Genomic DNA, 24693 nt, shown 5'->3' on the forward strand with positions numbered 1-24693 from the left:
TGTGTTCCTTTATGTCACTGTGTAAAATCTAACCTGCGTTGAGCTTCAAAGTATCCTGCAAAATCCTACTAAACATCATAGGCAAGCTTAACTCTTACAATGCATGTTTGATTTTTTACATTTAGGCATTGGATTGATTTGATTCAAAGTGACTCCAAGTTGAGCAATGTAAAGCGTTTAAATAGTAAATAAATGCATTAACAGCAAAGTGATTTGTTGGGACGATAAAACACTTTTCTTTATTTACACCATTTATAAACGCAGCTTTAAATTCCAGATAGAATAAAAAAGTCAAGCTTTATTCAATAAATATTCAAACAAATTTAAGCTTATGCCATTTTTTCTACATATGTACAATTTTTACAATATTCAGGGCTTCGTTGTTGTCCCACGTTGTTCTCCGGGAGTTAAACGCTGCAATAGATCCATTTGTCTGGAAACACACAAACGAGCGATTACACACGCATCCATGTAACACGTTTGAAGATTTCGTCATTTTTTCTGCCACATCCCACAACGTAGATTCATTCATTATTTGCTATATTTTAACACGCATGTCAGCAGCTTCCCAACACGTACAAGGTCTGCGTGTTGTCTGCACATTCATGATGCTCCAGCTGGTGGGGCAGCTCAGGCTCCTGGACCGCACACATCTGTGTAATGTCATGCAGAACCAGCGACCCCACATGGATGGTGACCGATGTGAAGACTCACCCAGCTGCTACAGTAAAGAGAAAGATGTGTAAGCACTTGTTTAATTCAACAGTTTTCTATTCGAAAGAATGAGTTCGTGCATCAGAATCAGACATCACTACTGTGACTGACCAATCTAGTTCCGCTTGTTAAAGTAGTTCTGCTGCATTCAGTGTTTTGTTACGCATTTATTCTCATAATATAGTATGATAACATCATATAATACATTCTTTCTTTTAGTAGCCTACGCACATATTTACATGACAGTTATGAAGATTTTATATCTTAGAAATTTTAGAATTCGCGCAAGGATACACCTTCTAAGCACAAAGTAGAGCAGCTGCGCACGTGATAGGACATCGCCTCACCTCAGCCTAACCGCCAGTTTTGGAGAGGCGAAGCAGGTAAGATGCATATTTATTTATATAATAATATTAATATGTGTAAGTTCTAGCATTACATTTTTTAATGTATTAATATTGACCACATTTGGGAGCAGACCGGTAATCATTTAACGGTAATCTTTAAAATGTTTATATTAAAAAGTAGGCCTCGGTTGATGGTAACGTTAATGTGTATTTTTTCTTTTTGCGTGATTTTAACCAAGTCCTACTTTATAACTTGTTAGTTTTGTGGTTTTAGTGCGTTCTATTGCATTTTAAGAGCTGCAAACCCCCCTAAAAGCCACCTTAGTCAAAAATGAAATTATGATTTTGTGTAACGTTAACATTAAACGCTTTCCACACATAGTAACGTTAACTGTTAACTTATAACGTTACGTTACTCAAATAATTTTGCTTCAAAATCTGGTACAAGTTAAATGAAAGTAAATGGAGGAGCCTGATAAAAAAAGCTCGTTTAACATACACAAAAAGAAGTCTGACGGATTTTGAGGGTTTTGCATCCCCTCTTCATTTTATTACTGAGTAACTTATCTAACGTTACCTAACTTACTTGCCAAATTAGCCGTTGACGAAAAGTAGACATTTTTAGACTTTATTGACAATTTCTGACAAATATAAATTGGCCTAAAAGTTAGAACCTGCCCTGTAAGGTTTGTGGACGGTTGTTTAATGAGAGAAATTAAACATACTTTAAGGATCCCCACTGTACAGCAGCGGAAGACTTCTTTACGTCTAAATAATAATAATGAGATAACCCAGTGATAGCTTAATTAGTTTGTATTTTTGTCAGCATTTCTCTCATTGTCATCGTCCGCATGTGCCAGTCATAAATAACACAAAAACGTTTTATAAAATACTAGAATCTTTAGCATACACTGAATGATTTTTAATGTGGAATCTAAACAGTGACTGAGCCTTGGTCAACATATCGGACAAATAGGTCACTTTCACTTTGTCTACATCACTGCACTGTATCCGCTGCATACTGTCCAGTGTCTCGCGCAGCTTGTCACGCAGCAAAACTCTGAATTCGTCTTGGTTCACTTGATGAATGTACACAGAAGCAAACTTGTGGAAAAAATGTGTTAACCCGACAACCACCAACACAGCGAATTTTGAATGAAATAAAATAAGTATATGAATCCGCTTCGTGCGGTCCAGTGTCTCGCGCAGCTTTGCCACGCAGATTTAACCCTGGAGAGCTAGAAAGATGCGGATGCGAACTACATTAATATTTGTGATATAAATATTTATATGAAATGCGCTAGGTTGCACAGAAGAAAGTCCAGTCTATAATCTGCCCTGTACGTGCGGGTCTGCAGAGACAGGGTGACTTGGCGCTCCCTGCGGTATGGTTATGTTAACTTTGTTAACTCGCCGATGGTAAGTAACTCTCCATTCTTCACCTTAACTCTTGGTAAAAAAAAACATTTTGAATTTGTAATTTACGGTCTTGTATTTTTCTCTTTGAGTTTTTTTCCTGTAAATCATTTTCAAAGAAGCTAATGAAGTGTGTCATTGAATAAACTTGCCTTGTCTTGCTCTTCTCTTATAACTCTGTCTTTCAGCTGAGAGTGCCACGGACACCCTAATGTGTCAGGATCTTCTGGGCAGACCCATGCGAATCATGTTCTCCCAGCGTGATTCCACTCTGAGGACGACTGGGGTGGGGAACATCTACATCAAGGGTCTGGCCAGCAGCATCGATGGTGCCCGCCTTCATGACACCTTCTCGCGTTTTGGGAAGATCCTGTCTGCAAGGTAATGTCTGCAGTTTGACTGTTTTCTTACATAAGGTAGATCATGTGTTGAGCTGAATTCTCTTGGTTGTCAAGTGGTCTGTAATGCAAATGGATCCAAAGGTTATGGATCGTCCACTTTGCACCTTGCAGCGGCAGAGGAGGCCATCAAAGCCCTTGATGCATGTTGTTGGACGACCAGCTAGTGAAAGTGGATCTCAGTGTACTTCTTGTGCTTTGTCTTGTCTAATCGTATAGAGTTGAGCTCATTTGGTTTGTGTTTTAAAGGTCCATTTGCCACTTTAAAACCTTTGAGAGCGTCAGGTTGAGCCAAAGGTTATGGCTCAGGACACGGGAGGCACTACCCGGTATCCATCACAAACCCTTTTTCACTTAAAAATCTTTAGTGAATGTTGAAATGTTCTTGTGTAACTACGGATCTTGTCTGTTCACACGCTTAGGTCCGTGTAATCTTGGCCATATTGTTTTTCAGGTTGAACTTGAACAAACGGGAGTGAGAAAACGGCGCCATTTTCGTTTTCGTTCATCAAAAAAACGGAAAACGAGAATTCGGCTTTTTTTCGTTTTCAACCTAACGTTTAAAAAACGAATAAACAACTTGAAAACTAGTTTCTCACATGTGGGCGGTATGAAACGCCCCCTTCCGCTGATTGGCAAATCAAAGGTCAGTAAGCGACGTCTTCGTTGTCCCTCGGTTCCGAATAAATAGTCCTCCGCTGCTGTACAGAAAGTATGTTTCATTGCTCACATTAAACAACCGTCCACAAATNCTGCTGGACAGTTTACGTCTGCTGTTCCTCGGGTGAGATGAGCCACTGTTACAGATTACTTGAGATTGAAATCCAGTAACAATTCGTGCAATTAGCTGAACTTCATTTGATGCATTTGACAGGTTCAAAAACGCCTTGCCGTTAACCCTGCAAACCAGCGGGCGCTCCAGCCCATCAGTCGTCAGGCAGCAGCGGGCGTCCTCGCTCAGAGTCAGTAGCCTCTTTATATCTTTCTCATTCTGTAAATGATGCTTCATCATCCCTTCATATTCACATTATTATTCACTCTGAAGTATTCACAGAGGATGTACATCTTTACCTGTCTACAGGTAAGAGTCTCCGCCCACTGATGCCTGTCGTCCTGCTGGATGCTGTTCATACTCAGCCTCCGCGCCTGCTGGTCTCTCAGGTGCTTCTGGACTACTGGGTCAGTGCTCATGCATTCATCTCCTCACTTCCACATCCTGAATGACAAGATTACGAATACAAGTTAGGAATAGTATTAAAATAATAAGTGATGTATGTTGGTGTGTGCAGGCAAGTCAAGCAGAGTTGGATGTGTGGCGTCCCACGCGACTGCTCGCCCTGCCTGCACCCAGCGATGATACTAAAGTTATCACTCACTGTGAGCTTCACGTTTTATTAATCAGACTTTCATAATGTTTCTCTTGAATTATCACTTTAGATTTAGATTTAATATATCCAAGACAGACAAACACTCTTAGAGAGCTTTTATTGTTTCTTACCGTCTTTTCTCTTGCTTCCTGCAGTATCTCAGATCCCTAAAATTCTGCCTGATGGTGCAACAGCTCCTGTCAAAACAGAAGCTCAACAGGTAGAAATCTCTTCATGAACCTTTGGATCATTCAACGTTTGAGTTGAATTAAACAAGTGCTTACACATCTTTCTCTTTACTGTAGCAGCTGGGTGAGTCTTCACATCGGTCACCATCCATGTGGGGTCGCTGGTTCTGCATGACATTACACAGATGTGTGCGGTCCAGGAGCCTGAGCTGCCCCACCAGCTGGAGCATCATGAATGTGCAGACAACACGCAGACCTTGTACGTGTTGGGAAGCTGCTGACATGCGTGTTAAAATATAGCAAATAATGAATGAATCTACGTTGTGGGATGTGGCAGAAAAAATGACGAAATCTTCAAACGTGTTACATGGATGCGTGTGTAATCGCTCGTTTGTGTGTTTCCAGACAAATGGATCTATTGCAGCGTTTAACTCCCGGAGAACAACGTGGGACAACAACGAAGCCCTGAATATTGTAAAAATTGTACATATGTAGAAAAAATGGCATAAGCTTAAATTTGTTTGAATATTTATTGAATAAAGCTTGACTTTTTTATTCTATCTGGAATTTAAAGCTGCGTTTATAAATGGTGTAAATAAAGAAAAGTGTTTTATCGTCCCAACAAATCACTTTGCTGTTAATGCATTTATTTACTATTTAAACGCTTTACATTGCTCAACTTGGAGTCACTTTGAATCAAATCAATCCAATGCCTAAATGTAAAAAATCAAACATGCATTGTAAGAGTTAAGCTTGCCTATGATGTTTAGTAGGATTTTGCAGGATACTTTGAAGCTCAACGCAGGTTAGATTTTACACAGTGACATAAAGGAACACAAGAATGTTGTTTTGGCTTTTAAACAGCTTTATTCACAGTTCATACATACCAAGTTTGCGACCAACCAGTCAAATACATTTCAACATGCTCCAACATACAGTATTCATGTGATAAGACATTAACTGAGCGTCTTTACAGCCATTTCCCTGAAGTCCACGAAACGCTAAAACCCAGAGCCCTGTTGTTCATCCTGACATGACAGAGCCCACCGTCTTATAACGTTACATCAGCCATGTAAGTTGCATTAAACCTTTGACAAAGTGTCACTCAGCTACACGCACAGCACTTTCACGAGCATTATCCGACTCGGCGCCTTCAGACCGCAGACGCAGGTTTACAAGCGGCTTTTTCCACGCGATCGGTCAACAACACTTGTATTTTTCCTCTTACTATTTGTGGTACGAAAAGTCCCGATGGTTTCTCGGTTCGATCGATTGAGCTAACATAAAGACGCAAACATGAATTTTCTCGATCATAAACTGCTCTTCTCTGCATTTTGCGCTTCAGAAACGCAGTGACGTGACGTCATGTGCAAACAACCTATGAACGATGTCATCAAAGAACCTGAAATCTCACAGAGGTAAATAAGTAATACAACACAAAATAATGCAATTAAAAAGCTGAAAATTAAATAAAAAGTATTAATAAAAGTTAAGAATATAAATCTGTAAATCCCTCCGTATCATCTTTTGTGTAGAATTTGAAATGGCCTAATTCTTTAAACTTAAAAATGCATTAAAAACAAAAAGTCCAATAACTAGTTTTAGTAATAAAAAAACACATTAATAAATTAGATAATAATAATAATAAATATAAATAATCATAGGATTTGTGGGCCATGCCAGCTTGAGAAAGCGTTCATTGAGCCTACGTCACTCGTATTAGTCTGCTTTTTATTTTTTAGGCCAGTTGGGTCTTTTATTTTAATTGATATTTTAGTTTTTACTGTAGATGTTTATTAGTATTGTGATTTTGGTCACGAAAAAAAAACATTTATGTTAAAAGAATCTTTTTTTATCGGACTCCAAACAAAGCAACAACACTATCCGGCATTTGTTAATAATTTATTACAAAGCTATTTCTTACTTTGTATTATTTTTAATTAACAGATTATATTAAAAAAATACATAGATTTTCTATCTCAAAGACGTGACGTATGTGTCATCTATCACTAGGCAACGACCGTGTTACATTTACAAAAACCAAACATTTTTGACGAGCCACTGGATGAGACGGACGACGATTTCTTTACACTGATTTTAATAATTCATTTCTTTAATTAGTTCATTTAACAATACATTTTCACCTGAAATACTTACTGTCGCATTGTTGTCTTGTTATTAACATTTCCTGTATTTAACTATTCTCATTCTGTGAGTTGATTCCTTTTACAGGTCAGATGACTCTTCATCGGAGGAAATTGTGGAGCTGGTGTACCGAGGGATCAGATCGCCTCGCTGTTCGTGGGGGATCTTCATCCAGAAATGTCCGAGTTCCTCCTCCATCAGACGTTAGCCCGTTCGGTCCGATCCAGTCCGTGCGGGTCTGCAGAGACAGGGTGACTTGGCGCTCCCTGCGGTATGGTTATGTTAACTTTGTTAACCTCGCCGATGGTAAGTTAACTCTCCATTCTTCACCTTAACCTCTTGGTAAAAAAAACATTTTGAATTTGTAATTTACGGTCTCCTGTATTTTTCTCTTTGACGTTTTTTTCCTGTAAATCATGTTTAAATGAAGCTACATGAAGTGTGTCATATGAATAAACTTGCCTTGTCTTGTCTCTTCTCTTATACACTCTGTCTTTCAGCTGAGAGTGCCACGGACACCCTAATGTGTCAGGATCTTCTGGGCAGACCCATGCGAATCATGTTCTCCCAGCGTGATTCCACTCTGAGGACGACTGGGGTGGGGAACATCTACATCAAGGGTCTGGCCAGCAGCATCGATGGTGCCCGCCTTCATGACACCTTCTCGCGTTTTGGGAAGATCCTGTCCTGCAAGGTAATGTCTGCAGTTTGACTGTTTTCTATAGGTAGGATCATGTGTTGAAGACTGAATTCATCTTGGTTGTCAAAGTGGTCTGTAATGCAAATGGATCCAAAGGTTATGGAATCGTCCACTTTGACACCTTTGCAGCGGCAGAGGAGGCCATCAAAGCCCTTGATAGCATGTTGTTGGACGACCAGCTAGTGAAAGTGGATCTCAGGTGTACTTCTTGTGCTTTGTCTTGTCTAATCGTATAGAGTTGAGCTCATTTGGTTTGTGTTTTAAAGGTCCATTTGCCACTTTAAAACCTTTGAAGAGCGTCAGGTTGAGCCAAAGGTTATGGCTCAGGACAACGGGAGGCACTACCCGGTATCCATCACAAACCCTTTTGTCACTTAAGAAATCTTTAGTGAATGTTGAAATGTTCTTCTGTAACTAACTGGATCTTGTCTGTTAAACAGGGGGTGAGTCTGTACGTGTCTAATCTGCCCTATAGCTTCAGTGAGCAGCAGCTGTACAGAGCATTCTCACCCTTTGGAAGCATCATCAGTGCCAAGGTATGATACTTATCGTTTTATTGTGATTAGTAAGTAACAATTAAAGTGAAAGTCTTCAACGAGTGCTTCTCTCTGTTCAGTTGATGATGGAGGCAGGACGCAGCAGAGGGTTTGGATTTGTCAGCTTCTCCACCCTCGAAGATGCGACTACTGCTGCGTCAGTCATGACCGGGCAAATGGTTGCCGGCAGGGCGTTGCGGGTCACTCTGTCTCGTCACAATGAGCAGAAGACCCAGGCTGAGAAGCAGGACAGCAGCAGTGAATCACTTCCTGCTGGACAGTTTACGTCTGCTGTTCCTCAGGTGAGATGAGCCACTATTACAGATTACTTGAGACTGAAATCCAATAACAATTAATGTAATTAGCTGCACTTCATTTGATGCATTCGACAGGTTCAAAAACGCCTTGCCGTTAACCCTGCAAACCAGCGGGCGCTCCAGCCCATCAGTCGACAGGCAGCAGCGGGCGTCCTCGCTCAGAGTCAGTAGCCTCTTTATATCTTTCTCATTCTGTAAATGATGCTTCATCAGCCCTTCATATTCACATTATTATTCACTCTGAAGTATTCATAGAGGATGTACATCTTTACCTGTCTACAGGTAAGAGTCTCCGCCCACTGATGCCTGCCGTCCTGCTGGATGCTGTTCGTACTCAGCCTCCGCGCCTGCTGGTCTCTCAGGTGCTTCTGGACTACTGGGTCAGTGCTCATGCATCTCATCTCACTTCCACATCCCGAATGACAAGATTACAGAGTACAAGTTAGGAGTAGTATTAAAATAATAGAGTGATGTATGTTGGTGTGTGCAGGCAAGTCAAGCAGAGTTGGATGTGTGGCGTCCCATGCGACTGCTCGCCCTGCCTGCACCCAGTGATGATACTAAAGTTATCACTCACCGTGAGCTTCACGTTTTTATTAATCAGACTTTCATAATGTTTCTCTTGAATTATCACTTTAGATTTAGATTTAATATATCCAAGACAAACAAACACTCTTAGAGAGCTTTTATTGTTTCTTACCGTCTTTTCTCTTGTTTCCTGCAGCATCTCAGATCCCTAAAATTCTACCTGATGGTGCAACAGCTCCTGTCAAAACAAAAGCTCAACAGGTAGAAATCTCTTCATGAACCTTTGGATCATTCAACGTTTGACTTGAATTAAACAAGTGCTTACACATCTCTCTCTCTCTCTCTCTCTCTCTCTGTCTCTCTCTCTCTCAACTGTAACAGCTGGGCGAGTCTTCACATCCGTCACCATCCATGTGGGGGCGCTGGTTCTGCGTGACATTACACAGATGTTTGATGTCCAGAAGCCTGAGCTGCCCCACCAGCTGGAGCATCATGAATGTGCAGACAACACGCAGACCTTGTACGTGTTGGGAAGCTGCTGACATGCGTGTTAAAATATAGCAAATAATGAATGAATCTACGTTGTGGGATGTAGCAGAAAAAGTTATGAAATCTTCAAACGTGTTACATGGATGCGTGTGTAATCACTCGTTTGTGTGTTTCCAGACAAATGGATCTATTGCCGCACTTAACTCCTGGAGAACAACGTGGGACCACAGCGAAGCCCTGAATATTGTAAAAATTGTACATATGTAGAAAAAGTGGGCTAGGCTTAAATTTGTTTGAATGTTTTCTAAGCTTGAATTGTTTAATCTTTCTGAAATTGATGTGGAATTTAAAGCTGCGTTTATAAATAGTGGTGTAAATAAAGAAAAGTATTTTATCATCAGACAAATCACTTTACTGTTAATGCATTTATTTACTATTTAAACGCTTTACATTGCTCAACTTGGAGTCACTTTGAATCAAATCAATCCAATGCCTAAATGTAAAAAAGCAAACATGCATTGTAAGAGTTAAGCTTGCATGTGATGTTTAGAAGGATTTTGCAGGATACCTTGAAGCTTAACGCGAGTTAGATTTTACACAGCGACATAAATGAACACAGGAATGTTTTTTGGCTTTTAAACAGCTTTATTTAGTTCAAACATACCAAGTTGGCGACCAAACAGTCAAATAAAGTTCAACGTGCTCCAACATACAGTATTCATGTGATAAGACATTAACTGAGCGTCTTTACAGCCATTTCCCTGAAGTCCACGAAACGCTAAAACCCAGAGCCCTGTTGTTCATCCTGACATGACAGAGCCCACCGTCTTATAACGTTACATCAGCCATGTAAGTTGCGTTAAACCTTTGACAAAGTGTTCACTACACGCACACTCACGAGCATTATCCGACTCGGCGCCTTCAGACCGCAGACGCAGGTTTACAAGCAGCTTTTTCCCTGCGATCGGTCAACAACACTTGTATTTTTCCTCTTACTATTTGTGGTACGATAAAAGTCCCTTATGGTTTCTCGGTTCGATCGATTTAAGCTAACATAAAACATGAATTTTCGACCATAAACTGCTCTTCATCTGCATTTTGCGCTTCAGAAACGCAGTGACGTGACGTCATGCGCAAACAACCTATGAACGATGTCATCAAAGAACCTGAAATCTCACAGAGGTAAATAAGTTAATACAACACAAAACAATGCAATTAAAAAGCTGAAAATTAAACACAAATGTATTCATAAAAGTGAAGAAATGTAAATCCCTCCGTGTCATCGTTTTGTGTAGAATTTAAAATTGGCCTGGTTCTTTAAACATTAAAAATTGCATTAAAAACAAAAGGTCTAATAACTAGTTTTAGTAATAAAAACCATCTAAAAATTAGATGAATAATAAATTAATGTAAATAATGAATTAATCGTACGGTTATGCTGTTTATGTTAAAATCATCTTAGTTTTTATCGGACTCAAAACAAAGCAACAACACTATCAGGCCATTTATTCATTTGTTAATGATTTATTACTAAAGCTATTTCTTACATTTGTATTCTTTTTAATTAACATGATTAATATAAAAAAAATACGTAGATTTTGTCCATCTACAAAGCGACGTGTGACGTATGTAGTCATCTGTCACTAGGCGACGACCGCGTTCATTCTACAAAAACCAAACATCAGTTTGACGAGCCACTGGATGAGACGGAGCGATCTTCAGATTTGCTTTTACATTTCTTAACCTTTATTAATCAATTCATTTCTTTAATTCGTTCGTTTAACGATACATTTTCACCTGAAATACTTACTGTCGCATTGTTGTCTTGTATTAACATTTCCTGTATTTAATCTCATTCTGTGAGTTGATTCTTTTTACAGGTCAGATGACTCTTCATCGGAGGAAATTGTGGAGCTGGTGTACCGAGGGATCAGATCGCCTCGCTGTTCGTGGGGGATCTTCATCCAGAAGTGTCCGAGTTCCTCCTCCATCAGACGTTCAACCCGTTCGGTCCGATCCAGTCCGTGCGGGTCTGCAGAGACAGGGTGACTTGGCGCTCCCTGCGGTATGGTTATGTTAACTTTTTAACCTCGCCGATGGTAAGTTAACTCTCCATTCTTCACCTTAACTCTTGGTAAAAAAAAACATTTTGAATTTGTAATTTACGGTCTGTGTATTTTTCTCTTTGAGTTTTTTCCTGTAAATCATTTCAAAGAAGCTAATGAAGTGTGTCATTGAATAAAACTTGCCTTGTCTTGGCTCTTATAACTCTGTCTTTCAGCTGAGAGGTGCCACGGACACCCTAATGTTGTCAGGATCTTTCTGGGCAGACCCATGCGAATCATGTTCTCCCAGCGTGATTCCACTCTGAGGACGACTGGGGTGGGGAACATCTACATCAAGGGTCTGGCCAGCAGCATCGATGGTGCCCGCCTTCATGACACCTTCTCGCGTTTTGGGAAGATCCTGTCCTGCAAGGTAATGTCTGCAGTTTGACTGTTTTCTTAATAGGTAGGATCATGTGTTGAAGCTGAATTCTCTTGGTTGTCAAATGGTCTGTATGCAAATGGATCCAAAGGTTATGGAATCGTCCACTTTGCACCTTCGAGCGGCAGAGGAGGCCATCAAAGCCCTTGATGGCATGTGTTGGACGACCAGCTAGTGAAGTGGATCTCAGGTGTACTTCTTGTGCTTTGTCTTGTCTAATCGTATAGAGTTGAGCTCATTTGGTTTGTGTTTTAAAGGTCCATTTGCCACTTTAAAACCTTTGAAGAGCGTCAGGTTGAGCCAAAGGTTATGGCTCAGGACAGCGGGAGGCACTACCCGGTATCCATCACAAACCCTTTTTCACTTAACAAATCTTTAGTGAATGTTGAAATGTTCTTCTGTAACTAACGGATCTTGTCTGTTAAACAGGGGGTGAGTCTGTACGTGTCTAATCTGCCCTATAGCTTCAGTGAGCAGCAGCTGTCAGAGCGTTCTCACCCTTTGGAAGCATCATCAGTGCCAAGGTATGATACTTTGTTTTATTGTGATTGGTAAATAACAATTAAAGTGAAAGCTTCAACGAGGCTTCTCTCTGTTCAGTGATGATGGAGGCAGGACGCAGCAGAGGGTTTGGATTTGTCAGCTTCTCCACCCTCGAAGATGCGACTACTGCTGCGTCCGTCATGACCGGGCCATGGTTGCCCGCAGGGCGTTGCGGGTCACTCTGTCTCGTCACAATGAGCAGAAGACCCAGGCTGAGAAGCAGGACAGCAGCAGTGAATCACTTCCTGCTGGACAGTTTACGTCTGCTGTTCCTCGGGTGAGATGAGCCACTTTACAGATTACTTGAGATTGAAATCCAATAACAATTTGTAATTAGCTGACTTCATTTGATGCATTTGACAGGTTAAAAACGCCTTGCCGTTAACCCTGCAAACCAGCGGGCGCTCCAGCCCATCAGTCGACAGGCAGCAGCGGGCGTCCTCGCTCAGAGTCAGTAGCCTCTTTATATCTTTCTCATTCTGTAAATGATGCTTCATCAGCCCTTCATATTCACATTATTATTCACTCTGAAGTATTCATAGAGGATGTACATCTTTACCTGTCTACAGGTAAGAGTCTCCGCCCACTGATGCCTGCGTCCTGCTGGATGCTGTTCTACTCAGCCTCCGCGCCTGCTGGTCTCTCAGGTGCTTCTGGACTACTGGGTCAGTGCTCATGCATCTCATCTCACTTCCACATCCCGAATGACAAGATTACAGAGTACAAGTTAGGAGTAGTATTAAAATAATAGAGTGATGTATGTTGGTGTGTGCAGGCAAGTCAAGCAGAGTTGGATGTGTGGCGTCCCATGCGACTGCTCGCCCTGCCTGCACCCAGTGATGATACTAAAGTTATCACTCACCGTGAGCTTCACGTTTTATTAATCAGACTTTCATAATGTTTCTCTTGAATTATCACTTTAGATTTAGATTTAATATATCCAAGACAAACAAACACTCTTAGAGAGCTTTTATTGTTTCTTACCGTCTTTTCTCTTGTTTCCTGCAGATCTCAGATCCCTAAAATTCTCCTGATGGTGCAACAGCTCCTGTCAAAACAAAAGCTCAACAGGTAGAAATCTCTTCATGAACCTTTGGATCATTCAACGTTTGATTGAATTAAACAAGTGCTTACACATCTTTCTCTTTACTGTAACAGCTGGGGAGTCTTCACATCCGTCACCATCCATGTGGGGGCGCTGGTTCTGCTGACATTACACAGATGTTTGTGTCCAGAGCCTGAGCTGCCCCACCAGCTGGAGCATCATGAATGTGCAGACAACACGCAGACCTTGTACGTGTTGGGAAGCTGCTGACATGCGTGTTAAAATATAGCAAATAATGAATGAATCTACGTTGTGGGATGTGCAGAAAAAGATGAAATCTTCAAACGTGTTACATGGATGCGTGTGTAATCCTCGTTTGTGTGTTTCCAGACAAATGGATCTATTGCCGCACTTAACTCCGGAGAACAACGTGGGACCACACGAAGCCCTGAATATTGTAAAAATTGTACATATGTAGAAAAATGGCATAGCTTAAATTTGTTTGAATTTTTTAAAGCTTGAATTTTTATTTTCTATTGGAATTTAAAGCTGCGTTTATAAATGGTGTAAATAAAGAAAAGTTTTTATCTCCCAACAAATCACTTTCTGTTAATGCATTTATTTACTATTTAAACGCTTTACATTGCTCAACTTGGAGTCACTTTGAATCAAATCAATCCAATGCCTAAATGTAAAAAACAAACATGCATTGTAAGAGTTAAGCTTGCATTGATGTTTAGAGGATTTTGCAGGATACCTTGAAGCTTAACGCGAGTTAGATTTTACACAGGACATAAAGAACACAGAATGTTGTTTTGGCTTTTAAACAGCTTTATTTAGTTCAAACATACCAAGTTGCGACCAAACAGTCAAATACAATTCAACTGCTCCAACATACAGTATTCATGTGATAAGACATTAACTGAGCGTCTTTACAGCCATTTCCCTGAAGTCCACGAAACGCTAAAACCCAGAGCCCTGTTGTTCATCCTGACATGACAGAGCCCACCGTCTTATAACGTTACATCAGCCATGTAAGTTGCTTAAACCTTTGACAAAGTGTTCACTGCACGCACACGCACGAGCATTATCCCGTCTTATAACGTTACATCAGCCATGTAAGTTGCATTAAACCTTTGACAAAGTGTTCACTGCACGCACACGCACGAGCATTATCCGACTCGGCGCCTTCAGACCGCAGACGCAGGTTTACAAGCGCTTTTTCCACGCGATCGGTCAACAACACTTGTATTTTTCCTCTTACTATTTGTGGTCGAAATAAGTCCCATGGTTTCTCGGTTCGATCGATTTAGCTAACATAAACGACGCAAAACATGAATTTTCTCGACATAAACTGCTCTTCTCTGCATTTTGCGCTTCAGAAACGCAGTGACGTGACGTCATGCGCAAACAACCTATGAACGATGTCATCAAAGAACCTGAAATCTCACAGAGGTAAATAAGTTAATACAACACAAAACAATGCAATTAAAAAGCTGAAAATTAAACACAAATGTATTCATAAAAGTGAAGAAATGTAAATCCCTCCGTGTCATCGTTTTGTGTAGAATTTAAAATTGGCCTGTTCTTTAAACATTAAAAATTGCATTAAAAACAAAAGGTCTAATAACTAGTTTTAGTAATAAAAACCATCTAATAAATTAGATGAATAATAAATTAATGTAAATAATGAATTAATCGTACGGTTATGCTGTTTATGTTAAAATCATCTTAGTTTTTATCGGACTCAAAACAAAGCAACAACACTATCAGGCCATTTATTCATTTGTTAATGATTTATTACTAAAGCTATTTCTTACATTTGTATTCTTTTTAATTAACATGATTAATATAAAAAAAATACGTAGATTTTGTCCATCTACAAAGCGACGTGTGACGTATGTAGTCATCTGTCACTAGGCGACGACCGCGTTCATTCTACAAAAACCAAACATCAGTTTGACGAGCCACTGGATGAGACGGAGCGATCTTCAGATTTGCTTTTACATTTCTTAACCTTTATTAATCAATTCATTTCTTTAATTCGTTCGTTTAACGATACATTTTCACCTGAAATACTTACTGTCGCATTGTTGTCTTGTATTAACATTTCCTGTATTTAATCTCATTCTGTGAGTTGATTCTTTTTACAGGTCAGATGACGTCGTTCATCGGAGGAAATTGTGGAGCTGGTGTACCGAGGGATCAGATCGCCTCGCTGTTCGTGGGGGATCTTCATCCAGAAGTGTCCGAGTTCCTCCTCCATCAGACGTTCAGCCCGTTCGGTCCGATCCAGTCCGTGCGGGTCTGCAGAGACAGGGTGACTTGGCGCTCCCTGCGGTATGGTTATGTTAACTTTGTTAACGTCGCCGATGGTAAGTGAACTCTCCATTCTTCACCTTAACGTCTTGGTAAAAAAAAACATTTTGAATTTGTAATTTACGGTCTGGTGCATTTTTCTCTCTGATGGTTTTTTCCTGTAAATCATCTTCAAACGAAGCTATATGAAGTGTGTCATGTGAATAAACTTGCCTTGTCTTGGCTCTTATAAACTCTGTCTTTCAGCTGAGAGTGCCACGGACACCCTAATGTGTCAGGATCTTCTGGGCAGACCCATGCGAATCATGTTCTCCCAGCGTGATTCCACTCTGAGGACGACTGGGGTGGGGAACATCTACATCAAGGGTCTGGCCAGCAGCATCGATGGTGCCCGCCTTCATGACACCTTCTCGCGTTTTGGGAAGATCCTGTCGTGCAAGGTAATGTCTGCAGTTTGACTGTTTTCTTACATAAGGTAGATCATGTGTTGACGTCTGAATTCGTCTTGGTTGTCAAGGTGGTCTGTGATGCAAATGGATCCAAAGGTTATGGATTCGTCCACTTTGCCACCTTCGAAGCGGCAGAGGAGGCCATCAAAGCGCTTGATGGCATGCTGTTGGACGACCAGCTAGTGTAAGTGGATCTCAGTTGTACTTCTTGTGCTCTGTCTTGTCTAATCGTATAGAGTTGAGCTCATTTGGTTTGTGTTTTAAAGGTCCATTTGCCACTTTAAAACCTTTGAGGAGCGTCAGGTTGAGCCAAAGGTTATGGCTCAGGACAGCGGGAGGCACTACCCGGTATCCATCACAAACCCTTTCATCACTTAACAAATCTTTAGTGAATGTTGAAATGTTCTTGTGTAACTAACCGGATCTTGTCTGTTAAACAGGGGGTGAGTCTGTACGTGTCTAATCTGCCCTATAGCTTCAGTGAGCAGCAGCTGTCCAGAGCGTTCTCACCCTTCGGAAGCATCATCAGTGCCAAGGTATGATACTTGTTGTTTTATTGTGATTGGTAAATAACAATTAAAGTGAAAGACTTCAACGAGCGCTTCTCTCTGTTCAGCTGATGATGGAGGCAGGACGCAGCAGAGGGTTTGGATTTGTCAGCTTCTCCACCCTCGAAGATGCGACTACTGCTGCGTCGGTCATGACCGGGCGCATGGTTGCCGGCAGGGCGTTGCGGGTCACTCTGTCTCGTCACAATGAGCAGAAGACCCAGGCTGAGAAGCAGGACAGCAGCAGTGAATCACTTCCTGCTGGACAGTTTACGTCTGCTGTTCCTCGGGTGAGATGAGCCACTGTTACAGATTACTTGAGATTGAAATCCAGTAACAATTCGTGCAATTAGCTGAACTTCATTTGATGCATTTGACAGGTTCAAAAACGCCTTGCCGTTAACCCTGCAAACCAGCGGGCGCTCCAGCCCATCAGTCGTCAGGCAGCAGCGGGCGTCCTCGCTCAGAGTCAGTAGCCTCTTTATATCTTTCTCATTCTGTAAATGATGCTTCATCATCCCTTCATATTCACATTATTATTCACTCTGAAGTATTCACAGAGGATGTACATCTTTACCTGTCTACAGGTAAGAGTCTCCGCCCACTGATGCCTGTCGTCCTGCTGGATGCTGTTCATACTCAGCCTCCGCGCCTGCTGGTCTCTCAGGTGCTTCTGGACTACTGGGTCAGTGCTCATGCATCTCATCTCATCTCACTTCCACATCCGAATGACAAGATTACGAATACAAGTTAGAATAGTATTAAAATAATAGAGTGATGTATTGTTGTGTGTGCAGGCAAGTCAAGCAGAGTTGGATGTGTGGCGTCCCAGCGACTGCTCGCCCTGCCTGCACCCAGCGATGATACTAAAGTTATCACTCACTGTGAGCTTCACGTTTTATTAATCAGACTTTCATAATGTTTCTCTTGAATTATCACTTTAGATTTAGATTTAATATATCCAAGACAGACAAACACTCTTAGAGAGCTTTTATTGTTTCTTACCGTCTTTTCTCTTGCTTCCTGCAGTATCTCAGATCCCTAAAATTCTGCCTGATGGTGCAACAGCTCCTGTCAAAACAGAAGCTCAACAGGTAGAAATCTCTTCATGAAGTGATTCACTGCTGCTGTCCTGCTTCTCAGCCTGGGTCTTCTGCTCATTGTGACGAGACAGAGTGACCCGCAACGCCCTGCCGGCAACCATGCGCCCGGTCATGACCGACGCAGCAGTAGTCGCATCTTCGAGGGTGGAGAAGCTGACAAATCCAAACCCTCTGCTGCGTCCTGCCTCCATCATCAGCTGAACAGAGAGAAGCGCTCGTTGAAGTCTTTCACTTTAATTGTTATTTACCAATCACAATAAAACAACAAGTATCATACCTTGGCACTGATGATGCTTCCGAAGGGTGAGAACGCTCTGGACAGCTGCTGCTCACTGAAGCTATAGGGCAGATTAGACACGTACAGACTCACCCCCTGTTTAACAGACAAGATCCGGTTAGTTACACAAGAACATTTCAACATTCACTAAAGATTTGTTAAGTGATGAAAGGGTTTGTGATGGATACCGGGTAGTGCCTCCCGCTGTCCTGAGCCATAACCTTTGGCTCAACCTGACGCTCCTCAAAGGTTTTAAAGTGGCAAATGGACCTTTAAAACACAAACCAAATGAGCTCAACTCTATACGATTAGACAAGACAGAGCACAAGAAGTACAACTGAGATCCACTTACACTAGCTGGTCGTCCAACAGCATGCCATCAAGCGCTTTGATGGCCTCCTCTGCCGCTTCGAAGGTGGCAAAGTGGACGAATCCATAACCTTTGGATCCATTTGCATCACAGACCACCTTGACAACCAAGACGAATTCAGACGTCAACACATGATCTACCTTATGTAAGAAAACAGTCAAACTGCAGACATTACCTTGCACGACAGGATCTTCCCAAAACGCGAGAAGGTGTCATGAAGGCGGGCACCATCGATGCTGCTGGCCAGACCCTTGATGTAGATGTTCCCCACCCCAGTCGTCCTCAGAGTGGAATCACGCTGGGAGAACATGATTCGCATGGGTCTGCCCAGAAGATCCTGACACATTAGGGTGTCCGTGGCACTCTCAGCTGAAAGACAGAGTTTATAAGAGCCAAGACAAGGCAAGTTTATTCACATGACACACTTCATATAGCTTCGTTTGAAGATGATTTACAGGAAAAAACCATCAGAGAGAAAAATGCACCAGACCGTAAATTACAAATTCAAAATGTTTTTTTTTACCAAGACGTTAAGGTGAAGAATGGAGAGTTCACTTACCATCGGCGACGTTAACAAAGTTAACATAACCATACCGCAGGGAGCGCCAAGTCACCCTGTCTCTGCAGACCCGCACGGACTGGATTGGACCGAACGGGCTGAACGTCTGATGGAGGAGGAACTCGGACGCTTCTGGATGAAGATCCCCCACGAACAGCGAGGCGATCTGATCCCTCGGCACGCCAGCTCCGCAATTTCCTCCGATGAACGATGTCATCTGACCTGTGAAAAGAATCAACTCACAGAATGAGAATATGTTAAATACAAGAAATGTTAATACAAAGCAAACATACGACAGTAAGTATTTCAGGTGAAAGTGTATTGTTAAATGAACGAATTAAAGAAATGAATTGATTAATAAAGGCTAAGAAATGTAAAAGCAAATCTGAAGATCGCTCCGTCTCATCCAGTGGCTCGTCAAATTGATGTTTGGTTTTTGTAGAATGAACGCGGTCGTCGCCTAGTGACAGATGACTACATACGTCACACGTCGCTTTGTAGATGGACAAAATCTACGTATTTTTTTTATATTAATCATGTTAATTAAAAAGAATACAAATGTAAGAAATAGCTTTAGTAATAAATCATTAACAAATTAAGAAATGGCCGGATAGTGTTGTTGCTTTGTTTTGAGTCCGATAAAAACTAAGATGATTTTAACATAAACAGCATAACCGTACGATTAATTCATTATTTACATTAATTTATTATTCATCTAATTTATAGATGGTTTTTATTACTAAAACTAGTTATTAGACCTTTTGTTTTTAATGCAATTTTTAATGTTTAAAGAACCAGGCCAATTTTAAATTCTACACAAAACGATGACACGGAGGGATTTACATTTCTTCACTTTTATGAATACATTTGTGTTTAATTTTCAGCTTTTTAATTGCATTGTTTTGTGTTGTATTAACTTATTTACCTCTGTGAGATTTCAGGTTCTTTGATGACATCGTTCATAGGTTGTTTGCGCATGACGTCACGTCACTGCGTTTCTGAAGCGCAAAATGCAGATGAAGAGCAGTTTATGGTCGAAAATTCATGTTTTATGTTAGCTTAAATCGATCGAACCGAGAAACCATAAGGGACTTTTATCGTACCACAAATAGTAAGAGGAAAAATACAAGTGTTGTTGACCGATCGCAGGGAAAAAGCTGCTTGTAAACCTGCGTCTGCGGCGGTCTGGAGGAGCCGAGTCGGATAATGCTCGTGAGTGTGCGTGTAGTGAACACTTTGTCAAAGGTTTAACGCAACTTACATGGCTGATGTAACGTTATAAGACGATGGGCTCTATCGTGTTGCACAACAAGGCTCTATCGTGTTGAACAACAAGGCTCTGGGTTTGAGTGTTTCGTCGACTTCATGGAAATGGCTGACGCTCAGTTAATGTCTTATCACATGAATACTGTATGTTGGAGCACGTTGAACTTTATTTGACTGTTTGGTCGCCAACTTGGTATGTTTGAACTAAATAAAGCTGTTTAAAAGCCAAAAAACATTCCTGTGTTCATTTATGTCGCTGTGTAAAATCTAACTCGCGTTAAGCTTCAAGGTATCCTGCAAAATCCTTCTAAACATCACATGCAAGCTTAACTCTTACAATGCATGTTTGCTTTTTTACATTTAGGCATTGGATTGATTTGATTCAAAGTGACTCCAAGTTGAGCAATGTAAAGCGTTTAAATAGTAAATAAATGCATTAACAGTAAAGTGATTTGTCTGATGATAAAATACTTTTCTTTATTTACACCACTATTTATAAACGCAGCTTTAAATTCCACATCAATTTCAGAAAGATTAAACAATTCAAGCTTAGAAAACATTCAAACAAATTTAAGCCTAGCCCACTTTTTCTACATATGTACAATTTTTACAATATTCAGGGCTTCGCTGTGGTCCCACGTTGTTCTCCAGGAGTTAAGTGCGGCAATAGATCCATTTGTCTGGAAACACACAAACGAGTGATTACACACGCATCCATGTAACACGTTTGAAGATTTCATAACTTTTTCTGCTACATCCCACAACGTAGATTCATTCATTTATTGCTATATTTTAACACAAATGTCAGCAGCTCCCCAACACTTACAAAGTCTGCGTGTTGTCTGCACATTCATGATGCTCCAGCTGGTGGGGCAGCTCAGGCTTCTGGACATCAAACATCTGTGTAATGTCACGCAGAACCAGCGCCCCCACATGGATGGTGACGGATGTGAAGACTCGCCCAGCTGTTACAGTTGAGAGAGAGAGAGACAGAGAGAGAGAGAGAGAGAGAGAGAGATGTGTAAGCACTTGTTTAATTCAAGTCAAACGTTGAATGATCCAAAGGTTCATGAAGAGATTTCTACCTGTTGAGCTTTTGTTTTGACAGGAGCTGTTGCACCATCAGGAAGAATTTTAGGGATCTGAGATGCTGCAGGAAACAAGAGAAAAGACGGTAAGAAACAATAAAAGCTCTCTAAGAGTGTTTGTTTGTCTTGGATATATTAAATCTAAAGTGATAATTCAAGAGAAACATTATGAAAGTCTGATTAATAAAAACGTGAAGCTCACGGTGAGTGATAACTTTAGTATCATCACTGGGTGCAGGCAGGGCGAGCAGTCGCATGGGACGCCACACATCCAACTCTGCTTGACTTGCCTGCACACACCAACATACATCACTCTATTATTTTAATACTACTCCTAACTTGTACTCTGTAATCTTGTCATTCGGGATGTGGAAGTGAGATGAGATGCATGAGCACTGACCCAGTAGTCCAGAAGCACCTGAGAGACCAGCAGGCGCGGAGGCTGAGTACGAACAGCATCCAGCAGGACGGCAGGCATCAGTGGGCGGAGACTCTTACCTGTAGACAGGTAAAGATGTACATCCTCTATGAATACTTCAGAGTGAATAATAATGTGAATAAGAAGGGCTGATGAAGCATCATTTACAGAATGAGAAAGATATAAAGAGGCTACTGACTCTGAGCGAGGACGCCCGCTGCTGCCTGACGACTGATGGGCTGGAGCGCCCGCTGGTTTGCAGGGTTAACGGCAAGGCGTTTTTGAACCTGTCGAATGCATCAAATGAAGTGCAGCTAATTACATTAATTGTTATTGGATTTCAGTCTCAAGTAATCTGTAATAGTGGCTCATCTCACCTGAGGAACAGCAGACGTAAACTGTCCAGCAGGAAGTGATTCACTGCTGCTGTCCTGCTTCTCAGCCTGGGTCTTCTGCTCATTGTGACGAGACAGAGTGACCCGCAACGCCCTGCCGGCAACCATAAGCCCGGTCATGACAGACGCAGCAGTAGTCGCATCTTCGAGGGTGGAGAAGCTGACAAATCCAAACCCTCTGCTGCGTCCTGCCTCCATCATCAACTGAACAGAGAGAAGCACTCGTTGAAGACTTTCACTTTAATTGTTACTTACTAATCACAATAAAACGATAAGTATCATACCTTGGCACTGATGATGCTTCCAAAGGGTGAGAAAGCTCTGTACAGCTGCTGCTCACTGAAGCTATAGGGCAGATTAGACACGTACAGACTCACCCCCTGTTTAACAGACAAGATCCAGTTAGTTACAGAAGAACATTTCAACATTCACTAAAGATTTGTTAAGTGATGAAAGGGTTTGTGATGGATACCGGGTAGTGCCTCCCGTTGTCCTGAGCCATAACCTTTGGCTCAACCTGACGCTCTTCAAAGGTTTTAAAGTGGCAAATGGACCTTTAAAACACAAACCAAATGAGCTCAACTCTATACGATTAGACAAGACAAAGCACAAGAAGTACACCTGAGATCCACTTACACTAGCTGGTCGTCCAACAACATGCAATCAAGGGCTTTGATGGCCTCCTCTGCCGCTGCAAAGGTGACAAAGTGGACGAATCCATAACCTTTGGATCCATTTGCATAACAGACCACATTGACAACCAAGATGAATTCAGACATCAACACATGATCCTACCTATAGAAAACAGTCAAACTGCAGACATTACCTTGCAAGACAGGATCTTCCCAAAACGTGAGAAGGTGTCATGAAGGCGGGCACCATCGATGCTGCTGGCCAGACCCTTGATGTAGAAGTTCCCCACCCCAGTCGTCCTCAGAGTGGAATCACGCTGGGAGAACATGATTCGCATGGGTCTGCCCAGAAGATCCTGACACATTAGGGTGTCCGTGGCACTCTCAGCTGAAAGACAGAGTGTATAAGAGAAGAGACAAGACAAGGCAAGTTTATTCATATGACACACTTCATGTAGCTTCATTTAAACATGATTTACAGGAAAAAAACGTCAAAGAGAAAAATACAGGAGACCGTAAATTACAAATTCAAAATGTTTTTTACCAAGAGGTTAAGGTGAAGAATGGAGAGTTCACTTACCATCGGCGACGTTAACAAAGTTAACATAACCATACCGCAGGGAGCGCCAAGTCACCCTGTCTCTGCAGACCCGCACGGACTGGATCGGACCGAACGGGCTAAACGTCTGATGGAGGAGGAACTCGGACATTTCTGGATGAAGATCCCCCACGAACAGCGAGGCGATCTGATCCCTCGGTACACCAGCTCCACAATTTCCTCCGATGAATGATGTCATCTGACCTGTAAAAGGAATAAACTCACAGAATGAGAATTTCACTAAATACAACATGTTTCATTTAGATCTGTGTATTAAGGAATTGTGGTTTATTTTGTAGATTTTAATTATGAACATGAAACAGCATCGCAATGCTACTTGGTATCTTGTAGTATTGTGGCTACAAGAGTCTAACTCTGGCTGGACAATGAACTGGACATTATGCACAAGTTTGTCTAATCGCAAAAAAAGTCAAATAATTAAAGCCCAATCCCACATCAGTTAAAGGGATACTTCACTCAAAAATGAAAATTCTGTCATCATTTACCCACCTTCGAGTTGTTCCAAATCTTTATAAAAAAATTTTTTTCTGATGAACACAGAGAAAGATATTTGGAAGAATGCTTATAACCAAACAGATCTTTCCCCCCATTGACTCCCATAGTAGCAAAAATTACTTTATCATTTTTATTTCGTTCTGTTGAACTGTTCTGTACTTCTGTGGCACTTTTGACTACCATTGTATTTTTTGGGGAGGCAAAATCTGTCTGGTTATAAGCATTATTCCAAATAACTTTCTCTGTGTTCATCAGAACAAAGAAATTTATACAGATTTGGAACAACTCGAATGTGAGTAAACGATGACAGACTTTTCATTTTTGGGTGAAGTTTCCCTGTAACTCGCACAGACTTGCACACCAATGTGTAATGTTTATCTTAAACTTGCTGACACCTGCTGGTGGTTTTATGTTTAGAGTAAGGCTGTAATTGTTTTTGTCCTCCATCATTTTGTATATTTATACAAACATTAATCTCTATTATAACATTAATCTTACAACATTATTTTTTAATGTAATTAATTTTTACATCAGATTCTTGTGCTTTTGATTACTTTATTCCCCAATAAAGTATTCTTACCTTAATTTACTGTGTAGGGGGGAGTCAAGGCATAATTAAATTCCAATGAATCGGAAATAAAAATAATATAATTAACTACAAATGTTAGGTACAACATTAGAGCATAGGCCTATTTTGTATTACATGTTGCAAATTAAACGAATATTTGGATAGGATGGTTGAAATGAAGGTCAAACACTAACAATTTTGGTTACTGTGTAGCACTTAGTTAATAGTTGCTTAAAATGTCGTCATTTATTATTAAGCAAAAAAATACAAGCCAAAATTCCTTCATAACACAGTGTAACTCCTCCCCTACATTCAGTGGAGCGTTCTGATTGGTCGCTGTATTAGGCTCCTCCTGTTGGCTTTTGAC

At 41.1% G+C, this 24693-nt stretch overlaps 3 protein-coding genes and 1 pseudogene across 3 annotated transcripts; 2 read left to right on the forward strand and 2 right to left on the reverse strand.

Moving 5' to 3' along the window:
- The first annotated feature begins 5817 nt into the window (after positions 1-5817).
- Positions 5818-7653, forward strand: LOC130550591 (polyadenylate-binding protein 1A-like; annotated as a pseudogene).
- Positions 7654-15167: 7514 nt separating this feature from the next.
- LOC130550592 (embryonic polyadenylate-binding protein A-like) lies at positions 15168-17634 on the forward strand. The gene is made up of 10 exons (XM_057328087.1): positions 15168-15595; positions 15786-15979; positions 16057-16172; positions 16255-16336; positions 16429-16524; positions 16605-16826; positions 16917-17004; positions 17124-17221; positions 17334-17420; positions 17566-17634. The coding sequence occupies exons 1-10, from the start codon at positions 15379-15381 to the stop codon at positions 17632-17634; spliced, it is 1269 nt and encodes a 422-aa protein (XP_057184070.1). The 5' UTR covers positions 15168-15378.
- A 4-nt stretch (positions 17635-17638) lies between these two features.
- Positions 17639-18987, reverse strand: LOC130550593 (polyadenylate-binding protein 1-like; the record flags this gene model as incomplete). The annotated part of the gene is made up of 5 exons (XM_057328088.1): positions 18462-18987; positions 18269-18384; positions 18105-18186; positions 17917-18012; positions 17639-17836 (listed from the first exon to the last, which is right to left on the reverse strand). Coding segments are annotated over exons 1-5 (663 nt in total), but the record flags the coding sequence as incomplete, so codon positions are not given.
- A 2998-nt stretch (positions 18988-21985) lies between these two features.
- On the reverse strand, positions 21986-23446 carry LOC130550594 (polyadenylate-binding protein 1-like 2; the record flags this gene model as incomplete). The annotated part of the gene is made up of 6 exons (XM_057328089.1): positions 21986-22216; positions 22297-22392; positions 22485-22566; positions 22649-22764; positions 22839-23032; positions 23225-23446. Coding segments are annotated over 6 exons (941 nt in total), but the record flags the coding sequence as incomplete, so codon positions are not given.
- Between the last annotated feature and the right edge of the window lie 1247 nt (positions 23447-24693).

Source organism: Triplophysa rosa, unplaced genomic scaffold, assembly GCF_024868665.1.
Source record: "Triplophysa rosa unplaced genomic scaffold, Trosa_1v2 scaffold366_ERROPOS75541, whole genome shotgun sequence".
Lineage (NCBI taxonomy): Eukaryota > Metazoa > Chordata > Actinopteri > Cypriniformes > Nemacheilidae > Triplophysa > Triplophysa rosa.